The 19,982-nt window shown below is 45.5% G+C and overlaps 1 protein-coding gene across 1 annotated transcript; it reads right to left on the bottom strand.

Annotated features, from left to right (window-relative positions):
* Positions 1-8,074: 8,074 nt before the first annotated feature.
* LOC136631904 (neural cell adhesion molecule 1-like) lies at positions 8,075-19,288 on the bottom strand. The gene is made up of 9 exons (XM_066606382.1): positions 19,182-19,288; positions 15,337-15,420; positions 14,058-14,267; positions 13,264-13,407; positions 13,047-13,184; positions 11,702-11,813; positions 10,219-10,382; positions 9,295-9,475; positions 8,075-8,986 (listed from the first exon to the last, which is right to left on the bottom strand). Exons 1-9 carry the CDS (start codon positions 19,231-19,233, stop codon positions 8,932-8,934), a joined length of 1,140 nt encoding a protein of 379 aa, XP_066462479.1. The 5' UTR covers positions 19,234-19,288; the 3' UTR covers positions 8,075-8,931.
* Between the last annotated feature and the right edge of the window lie 694 nt (positions 19,289-19,982).

The following is a 19,982-nucleotide window of genomic DNA, read 5'->3' as shown; positions in this document are numbered from 1 at the left end:
TTTAAAGAGGGTCGCTGCCTAGCCGTGCCAACCCTCTGCAGTGTGTGCCTGCAGTTCCTCCTCATGGCAGACGCACTTATAAATAGACATGAGGGTGGTGTGGCATGAGGGCAGCTGAAGGCTGCGCAGGGACAGTTTGGTGTGCGCTGTGGACACTGTGTCGTGCAGGGGGGAGGGGGGTTGGGCAGCATGTAACCCAGGAGAAGTGGCAGTGGAGTGTCATGCAGGCAGTGATTGTGCTTTGTTGGAGGTAGTGTGGTGCTTAGCTAAGGTATGCATTGCTAATGAGGGCTTTTCAGAAGTAAAAGTTGTTGGGAGGGGGGGCCCCACTCTTGCCGGTATTGTGGCTTAATAGTGGGACCTGTGAACTTGAGATGCAGCCCAACATGTAGCCCCTCGCCTGCCCTATCCGTTGCTGTGTCGTTCCCATCACTTTGTAGAATTGCCCAGATTTTCACACATGAAAACCTTAGCGAGCATCGGCGAAATACAAAAATGCTCGGGTCGCCCATTGACTTCAATGGGGTTCGTTACTCGAAACGAACCCTCGAGAATCGCGATAATTTCGTCCCGAGTAACGAGCACCCGAGCATTTTGGTGCTCGCTCATCTCTATTTATGATCTATTAGTATACCCAAATGTTTTTCACATGTGCTGCTGCTTAGCCCAATTCCTCCCATTCTGTATGTGCTTTCTTCATTTTTCTTGCCCAGATGTAGGACTTTGCATTTCTCCTTGTTATATACCATTCTGTTAGTTGCCACCCACTGTTCAAGCTGGTTTACGTCTTTTTGAATCCTCTCTTCCCTAGTGTTAGCTATCCCTCCTAGCTTTGTGTTGTCAACACATTTGATCAGTTTCCCATCAATTCCCTCCTTCAGATCATTTATAAAAATGTTGACCAACACTGGGCCTAGGACAGAGCCTTGTGGTACCCCACTTGATATATTCTTCCACTTGGATGTGCAGCCATTTATAACCACTCTTTGAGTACGATCACTCAGCCAGTTCTGAATCCACCTAACAGTTGCCTTGTCAATCCCAGATTTGGTCATATTTTCAATAAGTATAGTATGAGATACTTTGTCAAATGCTTTACTAAAGTCAAGATATATTATAATCACCGCATTTCTCTGATCAACCCAGTCAGTGATACTATCATAGAAGGAAATTAGATTTGTCTGGCATGACTTATTTATTACAAACCCATGCTGGCTCTGGTTAATTACTCTATTCTCATCCAAGTACTTTCATACATGCTGTTTAATAATTTGTTCAAAGATTTTTCCCGATATAGAAGTCAGGCTCACAGGCCTATAGTTACCTGGATCCACCTTCTTCCCTTTTTGGAAGATAGGGACAGAATCTGTTCTTTTCCAATTTCCTGGGACTTCTCCTGTTCTCCAGGAGTTTTGAAAGATTATGACGAGTGGATATTTCCACATTCCCATTGACTTCAGTGGACTATTTTGATGCGCAATACGTAGCTAAATAAGACATGCAGCATTGTTTTTTAGCACGTGCCTGAAAGTCGCATGCAAAATAAGCTTGTTCATTCAGCTAGGGATAAAAATAGCCATTTAAGTGAACTTTTATGCAGCTTTCACACAGGCAAACAATTTGCGCGATTTTCCTGTGATGCGACAGTGCTACAAATCGCATGTATGTGAAGCCGATGTTTTCCAATGGGTTCCTTCAGATTAACGAAGTTTTGTAGGCTGCTACATTGCGAGAAAAAAAAATGCAGCATGCTGAATATTGCTGCAATTTGCTATGTTTTGTAGCCCATGTTTCCCTATGGAGCCTTCCTTTATGTCGCTAGGCGATGACGCAGAATCTGCAACCTTTCAGCAATGACATTGTGAAAGGGCCGCGGGTTGGACAACTTCCATTGAGTTCAATGAAAGCTATCGGTGCGGAATCCACACTAAAATAAAGCATGCGGCGATTTTTCCTCCGTTCGTTCATTTGAGCGACAATCGTTACATGTAAATGGGCCTTAAGGGGTTAATGTAACAATAGCTTTCAAAGGGCTTAAACAGGCGGGCGTGCTTTAGTCCCGTTCTGCGGCCATGAAAATCACGGCCGCATAACGTCACGAAAAGAAGCCATTGATTTCAAATATTTCCTTTCCACTATCAGGATCCTTGCACGTTAATAGTACATGCGAGAAAGATGGGGCAGGACCCGGCTCACCGCTGTTTTTTTCAAACTTGCGCTCAATAGCGTTAAGTTTAAATAGCCAAAAAAAAACGGTTCATGTGCTAATGCGCTCCGTAGCGGCGAGTGTATTAGCGCACGCACCTGCGTGTTTTTGCCCATAAGATAATATAACTTGTCTTATCTTAGATATCGTGATCTCTTAAGATAACAGGAAGATGGAAGGGTTGGAGTTTCGGCCGCCGGGGACAATTTCAAGGAGGATGTGGTCTCATGACTGCTGAACATGATGTCATTCTGCACAGTGAACTTTTGGTTGTTTTTTTCTTCGCCGCGGCGTCCTGACCCTCAGTTCATGATTTTATCCTTCAACTTATTTTACAGAACGTGACCTCAGAATTAATCAGCGCAGAAGTTTATGGACCCCTCCCACTCGCGCTGTACACTACAGATGATGGTGTGACTGCCATCTTGTGGCCATTTCTCAGTATTACAGTAGGTGTCCTATTACAAACACACAGGACCTGATTTATTAAGAGTATATTCACACTGACATTCTCGGACTGCAGTGGGCAGTCCAGGATACGCACCAGAGTAGCACATGCTGCAGTTTTTTTTTTCAGGCCGACCATTGAGAAAACGCCCATGCGTGCAGCCTGATTGGCAGTCAGTGCGCTGTCTGTGGAATACACAGGAGTCACACGAAGCGAATATATGCTTGTATGCATGAGCCCTAAGCCTGGTGTTCTGCACGCCTCCCGACCGTTCCCCATTCTGCAGGATAGTCCCGGATTTGGGATGCTAACAAGCATTTACCCCCACTTGGTATGTAGTGTCAGCGGCCGCCACTGCTTTAATCAGTGCAACCCCGACCTCTCCCCGATGCCTGCCTGGTCAGAGGTCACATTGATTACAGCAGTGAAGCCGCTGCCACCTGACTGGGACTACAAGTGAGTTTAATACTTGTCAGGTGGTTGGAGGTGCACTTTAGAGTCACTATTAAGACTTGGGCTACTAATGGGGTCACTATTACTACTGGGGCCACTATGGGTGTCAGCCTCACTACTGGGGCCACTGTGGGGGTCACTATCACTACTGGGGCCACTGTGGGTGTCAGTATTACTACTCAGGGCAACGTGGGTGTCAGTATTACTACTGGGGTCACTATGGGGAGACACTCTTACTACTGGGGCCACTATGGGTGTCAGCCTCACTACTGGGGCCACTATGGGTGTGACTATTACTACTAATCGCGTCACTATGGGAGTCAGTATTACTACTGGGGCCACTGTGGGGATCACTATTACTACTGGGGTCACTGTGGGGGTCACTATCACTACTGGGGGCACTATGAAGGTCACTACTTCTTGGGTTACTGTTACTAGTGAGGCCACTATGGGGGATCACTGTTACTACTTCGGCCATTAACAGGGGACACTTTTACTATTGGGGCCAGTATGGGAGTCACTGGTAATACTGGGGCCACTTTGGGGGTCACTATCACTACTGGGGCCACTGTGGGTGTCAGTATTACTACTCAGGGCAACGTGGGTGTCAGTATTCCCACTGGGGTCACTAACAGGGGCACTGTTACTACTGAAGCCACTATGGGGATCACTATTACTAGTGGGGCCACTAATAGGGGATACTTTCACCACTGGGGCCAGTAAGGGGGTCACAATTAATACTGGGGCCACTAATGGTGTCACCGAGGGGCATTACAACTTTAGGCTGGTCAGAGGGTGTGGCTTTGCATAAAAGGGGTATGGCCTGTTATAAAAATTTTCTGTGATAGTTATCCCTCTTTTTTCATTGTTCAAAACGTGGGAGGTATGATATTGTGTACGCTGGCCTCTATAAGCATCCCTGAAAGATGCGTTTAATATCTAAATAAGTGCACACCTCTTACAATATTGGGTGCATCTCGACTCATGTAGCCGAAGAGGAAATCTATAACATCTACAAGATTTAAGCAGATTTAAGCTATAATTTACGCCAACTCTCTGGTGTAAATTAAAGTCAATGTGATGGGTCATGGTCAGGGGGGGTTCCATCCATGGGGCAGATTGAGCCTGGCGCCTCCTAGCGGAAAGGATAGGGGAAGTGGGGCAACATGGCAGCCAAGGAGGCATATTAACTTTTTCCACAAGACTCGTGCTCAGTTCGCAACCTGATTGGTTGTTCCAACCCAAACAACCAATCACTGTGAATCAGCCAACCCAAACAACCAATCAGGCTGTGAACCAAGCAGAGGTCTTGTGGAATAAGTTAATATGCTGCCAGGGGACCAGAAGAGGACCTGGATGCTGTTTAGCTGATAAATGATGATATCATTAGGGGCGGAGCTCAGCAGTGTAGACAGGATGTGGGCTGGACAATGGAGCTGAAGGATCTCTGATGATGTCACAAGGGGCGAAGCTCAGCAGACCAAAGGTCCCATAATAATGGAAATTGCATGAGATTATCAGGAAGTGCTGAGACTTGTGGTTCTCTTTATTTTAAATCTTCAGACGCCCCATAATAACAGCCTGGATGTGCTCTACGTTGTAGTTCTGTAATGTCTCCCACTATCACAAAGTAATCATTTGGGCTTGCTGGGACTTTCAGTTCGCCCTCATATTCTCTTCCTGTCAACCATTGAAACGGCCAGATTCGTTAATGAGTGTTAGATGTGTTCTTATCCTGCGCAAATAGAGCATGCTGCGTTTTTGTACTGCACAATTGCGCACGTAATCTACACGCTTGCGAATGAACCCGTTGAAATCGGGTTCTATTTTCTGTGTATTGCGGGCACAACAATTTTATGCGCAAATATTCACGTATGAATCCTGCCCTTCTGCGGTGGAAAATCCGCAGCGTATCACAGCAGCAGCAAAGGGCGTGGGATTATGAGATGTACCAACATGACGGCCATTTTGGATACAAATCCAATTATTCAAGTGGGAAGATAAGTGTGTGATATATCAAAGTGGCAGAGAATTTCACCGGGACAAGAATGGTGGGCTTCATTTTAACATAACTTTATTCGTTCTCATGGTAACACAGTGATTTTTCTCAAGCAGAACATGTTGAGATGGTCCTTATGTCAGGTGAATGAAGCACTGTGGGTAATGAGACAGCTGGTTGGGTAGCGTTGACTGAAATCTGTGGTAATGATATGAGTGCCTCATCCACTTGACATAAGGATGATCTGTTCATGTGTTGCTTGAGATAACGCCATTATTCACATTACCTGTAATGAAGAAACATCACTGGTTAACATGAGAATGAATAGGGTTGTGTTACAATGAAGCACACCATTGTTTCCCTGATGGAATTCTCCACCAGTTTGCTATATCACACACCTACCTTCCCATTGGAAAAAGTAGAGTTGATTCCAAGATGGTGGCATTCAAAATGGCCGTCATGTGGTTGATGTAGTGGCCCAGAACACCATCCCGGTCCCCTCCATGAATGTCATACATGTTTGTCCTATGTAGATGCACTGTGCAAAGCTGTCCTGTCATATCCAGTGTGTGTGTTGCACAGCTGCGGTGCTTGAGAGGTTAACTTCCCTAAAATCGCTGTCTGCATGTAAATGTATCAGTCATGTGATATGAGAGAAAGTATAAATAGGAGTGATTGAGAGCGGGAAGAGAGTTCTGTCTTCAACCCGAGTGCTATTTCTGACCCAACACAGGGCCACATGGAAGCACTTTCAGCTTCCATGTAGGTGAAGATGGAGGAGGAGGAGAGATATCCCATAACGATTGGAGTGTGGATGTGAGCGGAGGGAGACCCAAAACCCGTAAGAGAGAGAGCATTCATAAGTAATTCTGTATAGAGAAATTAATCGTAAAGGTATTAATTCCCAACCACAAGCTGTTCCTGCGCGGCCGTCCATAGTTAGGATCACCACGCAGAAGTACGCTACCAGTCACTGCCACGCATCTCCCGTGCGGGGTGTTAGTGCTAATCCTTTAAGTAATTAATTGTCTGCTGGAGTGTCTGCGGAATGGCCCCCACCCCTTTCCTCCTCTGGAGTGCTCTCAGTCCAGGAGCGGTGCCATACAGATAGCGTGGACTGTGTGACCGGTTTCATCCTGACTATCCTCCCTGACCTCTGAGCTCTGGTCTAATAGCACTAAGAAGAATTGTACCTACATTAAGCCTAGTTTAGACACAACGAGTGTTGTGGCAATGAGACTTGTCTTCTGCATCTATCTGTTCCCCACTCGGAGCGCCCGGCTGTTATACAGCCAAGTGCTCTGAGCGGAGAATCCAGAAGACAAGCAGGGTGTCCCCACTTGTCTTCTGCATCCAGCTGTTCTCTGCTCGCAGCGCCCAGGTGTTATACAGTTGAGCGCTCCGGGCGGGGGATGAAGAACACAGCTGGACCGCTGTGTTCTTCATACCCCACCTGTCTTCAGGGAGCGGGATACAGCTGAAACAATAGTATCAGCTGTATCCCACTATGAATCCCTGATCGCTGATCTTTCAGCATACTGAAAGATCAGCGATCAGCGACGGCTTAGCGGAAACTGTACGATGTCAGTGCAGTTAGACACAACGATTACTGCTCAAAAGATGGCTTTGAGCGATTTTTGAGCGAAAATCGTGTCTAAATCACTAACAAGTTGTACCGGGCCCTAACCGTTCCTGGGGACCCTGTATATATATTGGCTGTTCGCCTTGCAGCAGCGTAAAGGCCTAGCACACCCCTGGACAAAGTGGCCCAGCCCCGGTGGCAAGCCATGCCGATTTTTTTAAAAAGGTGGCAAAGCTGGTGTAGAAAAACCAAAATTCACAAGTTTTTGCACAAGAATCATCACTATGCTAATAGATCCCCCACAGTACGGTCATTAGACCAAAAGAGAAGCGATGGAGGACTAGTGGGAGACAGCCTTGACCAGGACAAGCTGCTAGACTGCACCCTGCACAGACTGCAGCTCATTTACATGGAAGAGGATTATTGCAGCCAATCAGAGGCCGCGGTGCATTCTCCTGGGTGCCATGAGTGCAGGACAGTAACATTCTGGCCTCTGATTGGCTGCAAAGTCACCTGACTTTCACTGTAGACACAGACTGGGAGAGCCGTTGTACTGCTTACCGGGGTAAGAAAAGGGGTGAGTATTACTGCTATGCGTCACGGACAGGCGATTAACCCCCAACAGTCACATTACATTTGGAAAAACCCTCCCTAAAATATCGCTATTTTATTATAGATTTTGAATTTGTCACATATAAATATTTGGCGCGGAACTCCAACGGCTTGAATGCATTTTTAACCCCTTAGTGACATAATCAGTTTTAGCCTTGAGGGCCTATTCAGACGTGCATATATCGGCTGGGTTTTCACGCCCGGCCGATATACACTGTCTCTCTCTGCAGGGGGGGAGGTGGGAAGGGACGTGAGCAGTGCACTGAGCTCCGCCCCTCTCCACTATTTGCAACAGGAGGGTGCGGGACAGGGACGGAACTTGGCTCCGCCCCTGTCCTGCCCCTCCTATTGCAAACAGTGGCGAGGGACGGAGAGAGGGTGGGAGCTCAGTGCACAGCTCCTGTCCTGTCCCGCCTCCTCCCCCTGCAGAGAGGGACAGCGTATATCGACGTAAAACCCAGCTGATATATGCATGTCTGAATAAGCCCTAAGAGCCAGTAAGTCGTTTCCCCTTTTGTGTTGTATTTTCTCATCAGTGTAGCTGTAGGACACCTTGTAGTTTGCGGGATGAGTTCTAGCTCTTATAGAGACCGATTTCAGGTCCATGTAATGTGTTCAATTACATTTACATTTCTTTTTCTGTAGGGCTACTGAAAAAAAAAAATCTAATTTCACCATTTTGGGGGGGATTTATTTTTACTGTATTCCCATCGTAGTATAAATATTATATTACCTTTATTCTTCAGGTCATTATTATACAATTATGACAACATCAAATGTATAGAGGTTTTATTCAGTTTTACAACTTTTGCATAATATAAACACTTCTTTTTTACAAAAATACTTTGTGTGGCGCCATATTCCAGGGCTTTTTCGGGCGGGTCAACTTTAGTTTTTATTGGTATCTGCAGGGTTAAACGGTGTAGAGGACTGATTAGGTGAGCAAATCCTCATTTTTTCACTTTTTTTCTTGGAGAAAAACCCACATGTGACAATCAGAGAGTAAATATGCTCTCTGATTGATAGAGATGATGACATGAACAAAAATTCATGTCACCCTTCCCCTGGAATAGGGAGACATACAGGAGAATCGCAGGTTTACTCTGTTGCCGCTGGTCATCCCTCCACCTCCCTCTTTGCTGGAAATTCATATTTCCCAACCCCACTTCAAACAACTGTAGCTCTGGCTCTGTAAGTGCTACAGACATGCTTTTGGTTTCCCTTAAAAGGCAAAAATCTACAGTTGTTTGAATTAGAATGAGCTTTGTTCATCGAAAACTCTGATGTCCTTTTCTGCAGAACCAACAGAGCTCATCCTATACTGGTGGGAATTGGGGGGAGTTAGAGGTAATATTTTTTAAGTGAGACAACCCATTAAAATCAATGGTGCTACTGAGACTTCAGGTGGTGTATACGGCATTGTGGTCCCTCTAATTTTGGAATCTGCCGCAGCTACATTTCTCAAATCCTCACCGAGGGCATATTGATGCGTCTCCTGTGAATCGTTGGAGTTGTTTTACACAGTGCGGCTACCTGACGAGTCTTCTCAGCTGTGCCGAGGTGATGGATACAGATCTGTATGAGGTTCTGCATTACTGTCATCCGCACCATGCAAAAGTAGATTTTGTGCGTCAGGCATCGATGCCGGAAATGTTCACTACGTGACTCTTATCCGCAGTCTCCTTCCTACAAAAAGTTATTTTTATTAACGTTATTTTACCATTTACATATGGAACTAATGTCTGTATTATACTCCAGAGCTGCATTCATAGTCCTGCTAGTTGTTACTGGAAACAGTCAGCGAGTTTGCAGACAAACACTTCTATAATATAGGGTTTGTTCTTCCTAGATCAGATATGAGATGTAAATCCTCAAAACAAGCTCTGTATGGAGAAGGAACAAGCAGGGGGTGCTGGGAGATTTGAGCTCTGAAGCCTACAGAATAGTGACTGCAGCTCCAGAGTATAATACAGGTTGAGTGCAAAGATACTCACTTATGGGTGTCCTGCAGCTTGACTCTTGAGGATGGTTGGCCCAGCACTTTGGTGGCGATGTACATGAGGAAGCCTTGCCGCCTGGTCCTGTAGCAGGTCAGGTCCACGGCCAAAAGGGTCACCAACAAGATCAGGAGAACGATTCCAACAATGACCCAGATTCCTATACCCCGGGGGGCATCTGAAGAGGACGGACTGGTCAGTACAGAGTCATATGAGGAACAGCGTGCAAGCCATGCTGCTAAAACTGCCATAAACTGTACCTCACTGTGCAAAGAACTCAGGTGTGTATAAAGTTACAGCTGCTCCTCCTATAACACTCCAGCACTGATATAACCTCCATATATGTGATATCAGCTGCTCCTCCTATAACGCTCCAGCACTGATATAATCTCCAGAGATATTTACATCATATAAGTAACTTATATCAGCTGCTCCTCTTATAACACTCCAGTACTGATATAACCTCCATATATGTGATATCAGCTGCTCCTCCTATAACGCTCCAGTACTGATATAACCCCCAGAGACATTTACATCATATATGTGACTTATATCAGCCACTCTTCTTATAACACTCCAGTTCTGATATAACCTCCATATATGTGATATCAGCTGCTTCTCTTATAATGCTCTAGTACTGATATAACCTCCATATATGTGATATCAGCTATTCCTCTTATAACGCTCCAGTACTGATATAACCCCCTGAGACATGTGCATCATATATGTGATATGAGTCACTCCTCTTATATCGCTCCAGTGCTGATATAACCTCCATACATGTGATATCAGCCACTCCTCTTATAATACTGCTCTACTAATATCACCTCCAGGCTGTGAGGCTGAGTGGCCAATTAAGAGTGAAGACTAGTGGCCGCTGTAGTTGTGGCCCCGGTAGTTGAGGCCACCCATCCTACTTACCTATGACCTGCAGGTAGAGGGTTGTGTTGTGCTCCCCCAGTCTGTTGATGGCATGGCAGGTGTATTCTCCCTCATCCGACTTCTCCAGCTCAGTGACCGACAGCCGCCGTCCGTCAGAGCTCAGCGTAAACTTCTGTCCATCCAGAGGAACGTCCTGCTGCCCCCTGACAACACAACCGAGGGGCCGACTTATCACACTGTCAACCGCCCCTAGCAACCAATCACAGCGCAGCTCTCATATTACCAGAGCAGAAGACTGAATGAAAGCTGCACTGTGATTGGTCACTGGGGGCGCCGGAGACAGTGTCATAAATCTCCCTCCAAAAGCCAAATCACCACAACGATAACCCACGCCACTATATCTAATCCTACCCAGTGTGATAATGACTGCTGAGCCTCTGTATCTAATCCTACCCAGTGTGATACTGACTGCTGAACCTCTGTATCTAATCCTACCCAGTGTGATACTGACTGCTGAACCTCTGTATCTAATCCTACCCAGTGTGATACTGACTGCTGAACCTCTGTATCTAATCCTACCCAGTGTGATACTGACTGCTGAACCTCTGTATCTAATCCTACCCAGTGTGATACTGACTGCTGAGCTGCTGTATCTAATCCTACCATGTGTGATACTGACTGCTGAACCTCTGTATCTAATCCTACCCAGTGTGATACTGACTGCTGAGCTGCTGTATCTAATCCTACCATGTGTGATACTGACTCCTGAGCCATTGTATCTAATCCTACCATGTGTGATACTGACTGCTGAACCTCTGTATCTAATCCTACCCAGTGTGATACTGACTGCTGAACCTCTGTATCTAATCCTACCCAGTGTGATACTGACTGCTGAGCTGCTGTATCTAATCCTACCATGTGTGATACTGACTCCTGAGCCATTGTATCTAATCCTACCATGTGTGATACTGACTGCTGAACCTCTGTATCTAATCCCACCCAGTGTGATACTGACTGCTGAACCTCTGTATCTAATCCTACCCAGTGTGATACTGACTGCTGAGCTGCTGTATCTAATCCTACCATGTGTGATACTGACTCCTGAGCCATTGTATCTAATCCTACCATGTGTGATACTGACTGCTGAGCTGCTATTTTTAATCCTACCCAGTGTGATACTGACTCCTGAGCCGCTGTATCTAATCCTATCGTGTAATACTGTCTCCTGAGCCGCTGTATCTAATCCTACCCAGTGTGATACTGACTGCTGAGCCGCTGTATCTAATCCTACCCAGTGTGATACTGACTGCAGAGCCTCTGTATCTAATCCTACTATGCGTGATCCTGACTGCTGAACAGCTGTATCTAATCCTACCATGTGTGATACCGACTGCAGAGCCTCTGTATCTAATCCTACCATGTGTGATACTGTCTGCTGAGTTGTGTATCTAATCCTACCATGTGTGATACGGTCTCAGAGAACCCCGCATTACTACATTCCTCATCATATAACGTTACTCACTTCTTCCATGTGACCAGCGGCTCGGGGTGACCCGTCACGGAGCAGGTGAGGGACGTGTTGGAGTTTGCGTTGCTTTTGGGGTTCGTGTTGTTGAAGTGAACGATCGGTGCAGCTAAAAGGAAAAGAAGACATAATACTGTTATACGGGGGTCCATGATCTGCTGATACTGTTATACTGGGGGCCCATCACCATCTGATACTATTATACTGGGGGCCCATCACCATCTGATACTATTATACTGGGTCCCATCACCAACTGATACTGTTATATGGGGGTCTATCACCTGCTGATACTGTTATACGGGGGCCCATGATCTGCTGATACTGTTATACTGCGGGCCCATCACCTCCTGATACTGTTATATGGGGGCTCATCACCTGCTGATACTGTTATACTGGGGGCCCATCACCTCCTGATACTGTTATACTGGGGGCCCATCACCTCCTGATACTGTTATATGGGGGCCCATCACCTCCTGATACTGTTATACTGGGGGCCCATCACCTGCTGATACTGTTATACTGGGGGCCCATCACCTCCTGATACTGTTATACTGGGGGCCCATCACCTCCTGATACTGTTATATGGGGGCCCATCACCTCCTGATACTGTTATACTGGGGGCCCATCACCTGCTGATACTGTTATACTGGGGGCCCATCACCTCCTGATTCTGTTATACTGGGGGCCCATCACCATCTGATACTATTATACTGGGGGCCCATCACCATCTGATACTATTATACTGGGTCCCATCACCAACTGATACTGTTATATGGGGGCCCATCACCTTCTGATACTGTTATACGGGGGGCCCATGATCTGCTGATACTGTTATACTGCGGGCCCATCACCTCCTGATACTGTTATATGGGGGCCCATCACCTCCTGATACTGTTATACTGGGGGCCCATCACCTGCTGATACTGTTATACTGGGGGCCCATCACCTCCTGATACTGTTATATGGGGGCCCATCACCTCCTGATACTGTTATACTGGGGGCCCATCACCTGCTGATACTGTTATACTGGGGGCCCATCACCTCCTGATACTGTTATATGGGGGCCCATCACCTGCTGATACTGTTATACTGGGGCCCCATCACCTGCTGATACTGTTATATGGGGGGCCCATCACCTCCTGATACTGTTATATGGGGGCCCATCACTTCCTGATACTGTTATACAGGGGCCCATCACCTCCTGATACTGTTATATGGGGGCCCATCACTTCCTGATACTGTTATACTGGGGGCCCATCACCTCCTGATACTGTTATACTGGGGGCCCATCACCTGCTGATACTGTTATACGGGGGGCCCATCACCTGCTGTACTGTCTCACCATTGACAATGACCGAGACGTTCTTGTAGGCCTCCTCCTTGCGGTCCTTGATGAACGCCTTGCAGGAATAAACGCCAGCATCAGTAAGTTGGATCCTTTCTATGGTCAGTGTGCCGTTGACGTTGACAGAGAGACGACCTGTAAGGGCAATCATGGCTGTGTGATGGGGCCGCCCACGGACTGTACCATCTGTATGCATAGAAGTGTCTGCACTGACCTGGGAGGGAGTTGATGGCCGCCCCATAGCGGTACCAGGTGACCTGCGGCCGTGGGATGCCTTCTACCTCGCAGGGCAGCCTAGCTGTGGAGTCTGCGGTGAATTCCTTCCGTTTTTCAACATCTTTCCTAAAGGTTGGTCTTTCTGCAGAAATTAAATTCACATTACAAACTGTGTTTCCCCAAAAATAAGACCCTGTATTATATAAATTTTGCCCCAAAAGTGGAACAGAGTCTTATTTTCATGGGGTGTCTTATACTCACCTAGCAGGCGCCATTCGGGTCCCTCCACTTGTGCCCGTGGCGCTCCGGAACGCTTCCTTGCAGACCTCAATGAACCAATCAGAGCCATTCAATGATGTCATTCAGTGAATGGCTGTGATTGGTTCAACAAGTGCCAGCTCTGATTGGCTGAGGCAGTCCTCCTGAACCAATCAGAACAATCACTAGCTGGAGGCATGGTATTCGAGCCCTGCCACCAACAAGAGATGCTCTGTCGGCATTGAGGACTGCACGCCAGCCTGCTGTAGCGCCGAAACCTGATGGTAGGGACCCGAATGGTGCTTGCCAGGTGAGTATTGCTTTTTTTTTTCTATGTAGTGTAGCTTGGGCTTATTTTCAGGGTAGGGTTTATATTTCAAGACACCCCATCCCCAGAAAATCAAGGTAGAGTTTATTATTGGGATAGGTCTTGTTTTCGGGCAAACACGGTATATATTACTGCGAGAAAGCAATGATAATACCGCGTTCTGACCTCTAGGGGTCACTGCACAACTAACGGACAGTACAACTTACGGACGATCCTCAGTTTCAACTCCGCAGTTGATGTCTCTCCAGATTCAGACTCAGCATGGCACTGGATCATACGGTCAGCCTCAATCTTGGAGGCTGTCACATACAGACTCCGCACGTTCTCATCAATGTGTTTCTGCTTGTAACGTCCCTCTTCATCCTCAACTTCCTCATCCTCAGATATCATCCATTTTATTGTGGCCTCAACACTGGCTATCGGAAGAAAACAAACTAATATTCATATGCCTATAAATCGTGTCTGCAAGGTAGTCACAGCCCCGCCCCTGGTGATGACATCACTGATATAAGAACATGTGGTCACACATGAAATCTGCACATCTTATACTACAATAACATAAACTATTACTGCTAACAACCAGGCTGTATATCATGACTGATAGGTAGTCACAGCCCCGCCCCCTGATGATGACATCACTGATTTAATGACATGTGATCACACATGAGATCCGCACACCTTATACTACAGCAACATCATCTATTACTGCTAACAACCAGGCTGTATATCATGCCTGAGAGGTAGTCACAGCCTCGCCCCCTGATGATGACATCACTGATATAATGACATGTGATCACACATGAGATCCGCACACCTTATAGTACAGTAACATACAGCCTGGTTGTTAGCAGTAATAGATGAGGTTACTGTAGTATAAGGTGTGCGGATCTCATGTGTGATCACATGTCATTATATCAGTGATGTCATCACCAGGGGGTGGGGCTGTGACTACCTCTCAGACATGATATACAGCCTGGTTGTTAGCAGTAATAGATGATATCATGTCTGAGAGGTAGTTACAGCCCCACCCCCTGGTTATGACATCACTGATATAAGAACATATGGTCACACATGATATCTGCACATCCTATACTAAAATAACATCATCTATTACTGCTAACAACAAGGCTGTATATCATGCCTGAGAGGTAGTCACAGCCCTGTCCCCTGATGATGACATCACTGATATAATGACATGTGATCACACATGAGATCCGCACACCTTATACTACAGCAACATCATCTATCACTGCTAACAACCAGGCTGTATATCATGTCTGAGAGGTAGTCACAGCCCCGCCCCTGGTGATGACATCACTGATATAAGAACATGTGGTCACACATGAAATCTGCACATCTTATACTACAATAACATCATCTATTACTGCTAACAACCAGTCTGTGTATCATGTCTGAGAGGTAGTCACAGCCCCGCCCCATGGTGATGACATCACTGATGTAATATAATATAGGGAATGTCCTTACATTTACATAGAAAGTCTTTTCCTTCTCCAAGATAGATGTCTCCGTTGGCCGGGATGATCTCCAGTCTTGGTTTAGAACAGAAGACTGAAAAAAGAATCACAGGATTTCTGCATCACTTTCTCAGTATTGGAATAATGTTCTTGTTCTGCTGATGAGCTAACATGGTGGTCACACAGGAGTATAAACCTCATTGATTTGCATTGGGTTATTCAGACGTCATTTATTTTTTTTTTTCACATCACAGAAACTTGTATTTTCCATACATCACAGTAAAACTTCCTCTGTAGTAGTAGTCACTGGCAGAGCTTATCTGGGTCTGCCAGGACCCTGCAACTCTGCTGTAACAGGGGGCACCCAACACTCATGTAATCGCCAGGTACGAGAAGTTGGGGGCCCCAAGATAAACTTTTGCACCCGCTCCCATGAGCCTTTAGCTAAGCCCCTGGCAGAAGTAACACTTCCACTTCCTCCCTTAACTACATAGCATTCATTGAGCACTATTTTGCCTGTAAGAGAGAAGGCAGCAGAGGCTAAAAACCACTTCTACCTTCTCCTCAGAGTCCTCGGCTGTGACTAAGGGTAGGCTTACACAAGCGAATGGTAAAACGCTGTGTATAAAACGCAGCATTTTACTGGTGTGTGGAGCTGCAATCACCACGATTGTGATCATGCGTATATCTAAAAAACTTTAGTACCGTGTTAGCCAGAAGGGCAAAATGTGATAGCTCTCACCAAGAGAAACTAAGTAATCTTGTAGATCTGCTCGATCCCATTATCACTCGGTTGTTGACTCTATGTAAGTCCATGATTAAACTATTAACCCACTCTGAATCTGATTGGCTTCAATTTGGTACATCTCCACCTCTGGGTGGATCTAACATCGTACATAAGCAGGGTCATGAGCACAGACCCCCAGACACCTGCAGCCTACCATCCAGGCTGCAGGCTAGATTTTTCTTTGTCTTTATTTTCTTTATCATTTATATTATCAATGAGGCAAATGGGAATGGTCCTGGTAGAACTAGGCTTTGGAGAGACGCAATAGCAATATAGCTTAGAGTTAGTCTACTCAGACTAAGCTAAATAGACAGATCCAATGCATTTGAATGCTCTACTAGGCCTTCCAGTTGTTTGTCTCAAGAATTGAACAGACATTAGATTAGTTGTGTTTATAACGCAGGACAATAGAAGTACAATAGGGGTTTATTGGTATTCCTCTTACCTACTTTTAGAGCCACGGTGGTTCTTGATGAACTACTTGATACTGTAACCCTATGAACAGAGGCGTAACTTGAAGCTTCTGGGCCCCAATGCAAAACCTGTAACAGGGCCCCCAACTGTAATGCTTTATTCATAGTACTGGGCTCCATATATGGAGAAGAGAGGCCTTATGGGCCCCCTAAGGCTCCTGGGCCCGGGTGTAACCGCATCCCCTGCACCCCCTATAGTTACACCCCTGCCTATGAATACTGAATACCACATCGAGTTTACTAATGACTTTGAAGTTATCCTTGACTGGATGGCTTCCTTCATCATCCTCACCTATTAAGTCCTGACATACAGTTAGCAGATCTGATTGATACTGCAGCTGCACTGTGCCAATCACACAGATACTAGTACCACCCTTGTGAGCGGCCGTCATACCTCTGGCGGTACTAAGCCTTTTTGTTTTTTGTCTTTGTCTGACATTCAAGTGTGCCTATGTGTTGGGTTCCGGTCGCCCCTATCCAGGGACGGCTTCGGACCTTGTTGGTGCCCTGCATTTCAATTTTCGGTAATAATAAAGAATCACATTTTAGGTAGTGTCTGCACTGTCAAAGGGCTCTTCCATTCTTGGGGCAGAAAAACTAAAATAAAATGGAATTAAACATTTCCGTTTTTTCCCATTGAATTCAAGGGGTTTGTAAAAAAATGGGAAGGTTTCCATTCACTTTTGTTCCTTTAGATTTCCATTTTTTTAGCACCGCAAACAGCGCAGCGCTATTATTTCATAAGGAAAAAAAAGACGGAAACCTAATGGAACGGAAGCGAATGGAAACGTTTCCGTTTTTTTTATAAACCCCCTTGAAATCAAAGAGGGAAAAAAACGGAAACTTTTAATTCCATTTTATTTCAATTTTTCTCCTATAAAACTGAAAGAGAGAAACACAACCCCGAACTGACCCTAACGCTGGTGTGAGTCTGTCCAAACCGAGAGCAATATTTCATATGGAATGAACAATAATCGCATTCTAATCAGTAACAACAATCCCGCACGCAGCGCAGGTCAAACACATTACAAGCTGGATGAGCGAGTTTTCCTGTGCGAGCGCTGGATGGGGGCCAGACTCATTGTTCACCCTGCGCTCCCTGACATTGACACGTGTCTGTGACCGAATGGGATCATTGACTATAAGCCACAACATTCACTCCAGCCAATAAGGGACCTTTTACACGGGACGGAATAGACCACATGTCGTACCGCAAACCGCAGTAGGTTCCGCACCGTAATCCAAAGGCGATCCGCAGATTAGACCACAGTTAGACCGTGAGTTTTGGTGTGGAATACCGCAGCTATAAGTTTGGTTGCGTCCTGCGGCGTAATTCTGTCCCATGTGATAGGTCCCCAACAAGTCCAACGCTTATGCCTAATTTATTGGCAAATTAACCCTTCCCACCCCAGGACATACATTAAAGTCCCTGGTGGCAGGGCTGTAATACAAAACGCACCATTTGCAGCTTGACCCTGTTGTAACTGACAACTCCAATCTTAGCTGTTAACTGCTTAGATGCTGCGGTCAATTCTGACCGCAGCATTTAAGCAATTAATAGAGGGAGGCAGTTCCTTGTCATGTCATTGACCCTACTCAATGCCATTGTGGAGGACCAATGGGAACTGGAGACTAAACAGTGCCATTTGTGTAAGAGGATATTGAATGAACACTGCAGAGCAGAAGCGTTAAGCCGTATTTACACGGGCGAATGTGATATTATTCTTGAAAATTTGCGAGTGCGATGGGTTTTGCGATAAAAACGCATTACATGTCGTCTCAATAGAAAAAAATTATAAACTCCACTCGCATGAAAATTAATTTTACATGTGAGTGTGCATCGATTTTTTTTTTTTTCTTGCTCCCATAGGAAATAATGGACGATATCGCCCCAAAATAGGACAGGCTGCGATTTTTTTCAATCTCACACTAAAAATCAATCATGTAAATTAACCCATTGAAATCAATGTGCTATTTTCCGGTGAGAGTCCCATCCATATAGCAATCGGATGGAACGTGCATGGGAACATCGGTCCTATGACTATGGCTGCACAATGCATTACCTGAGTGTTCAAGAATCAACAGGGTCAGAGTAAGAAAAAGTCAATAAAAATGGTAAAAGAAAATATCCAGGTTAAAATAAAAAAATTTCTGCACACTTCCATAACGACCTGCACAATCAAATGAATGCATTATTTTTATCCCATACGATGAACATTGTAAAAAATAAAAGGAAGGAGAAAAAAAGAGCCAAAATATTGATTTTGTTTATTTCGTCTCCCAAAGAATGCAAATAAAGTTATCATGAAATGTATATTTTTGGTACCATCGTAATCCTACTGATTCGTAGAAAAAAAGGTTTCCCGCTGTATGATTTTTACCGCATAGTGAATGGTTAAAAAAATACTAATGAAAAATTAATAAATTAACAATAATGTAAATGAAATATAAAAAAAACTGAAAAAAAAACAAATATAATATAGAAAGAAAGCACATGACATAATAAAAGTAATCCCAAGTATTGCACTATACTATAAGTTACAGCAGTATAATAAGATGCAACAAAATGACAGAACTGCAGTAGGAATGGCTCACCGGTCTTGGTCAGTAATAGTATTAAGGTCACTGAGCATCCCTGTGGCGGCATCTTGTGGTCCTGAGAGTATGTGGTGCATGGCTCTGACCCTTACAGCATTTATACCCTGCTGTCCCTCACCCTGCCCAATGTCCCCCACACTGCTCTGCAGCCCCCTCCTCACCCCATCTCACGTCCATCTCTCTGTTCACCTCACTACCATGTCATCCTAGAGTCTGTGAGGCGCCAAGACTTCAGAGACCATAGGGGAGAGGAAAGAAGAGAACGAGGAGGGGGGGGGGGGGGGGGGGGGATTGGAGAAGAGACCGTGAGTCTGTCCGGAGAAGGAAGGAAGGGTGATGACACAGAGGTCCACTGCAAGATACATAATGAGTCTGATTGTGTTCTAAAGTGCTGACCTATATCTAATGTAAAACACAGAAGAAAAAGACAGAAGAAAGAACTAATAAGTGTTAAGGCAGCAGTATGCAGTCCTAAGCGCTCACTCATGACCTGAAGGTTGTAGGTTCAATCCCCGCAGGTAACCGGCTCAAGGTTGACTCAGCCCTCCATCCTTCCGAGGTCGGTAAAACAAGAGCCCAGCTTGGTGGGGGGTGATAAATAAATTACCTGAAAACCTGCAGAAAAAGTTGGCGCTATACAAATACCAAGTCCCTTCCTCCCCCGTCCAAATAAAGGGATAAAGACATATAATAAGTGTCACATCAAACAAAAAACAATTAAAGGAAACATCCAGGTTATACCAGCTGTACATATATGATTATATAAGACGATGCCCAGGTTATACCAGCATGCTTCAT

Source organism: Eleutherodactylus coqui, chromosome 6 (assembly GCF_035609145.1).
Source record: "Eleutherodactylus coqui strain aEleCoq1 chromosome 6, aEleCoq1.hap1, whole genome shotgun sequence".
NCBI lineage: Eukaryota > Metazoa > Chordata > Amphibia > Anura > Eleutherodactylidae > Eleutherodactylus > Eleutherodactylus coqui.
Note: the sequence above shows the minus strand (reverse complement) of the source record. Positions and strands in the feature narration are given on the sequence as shown.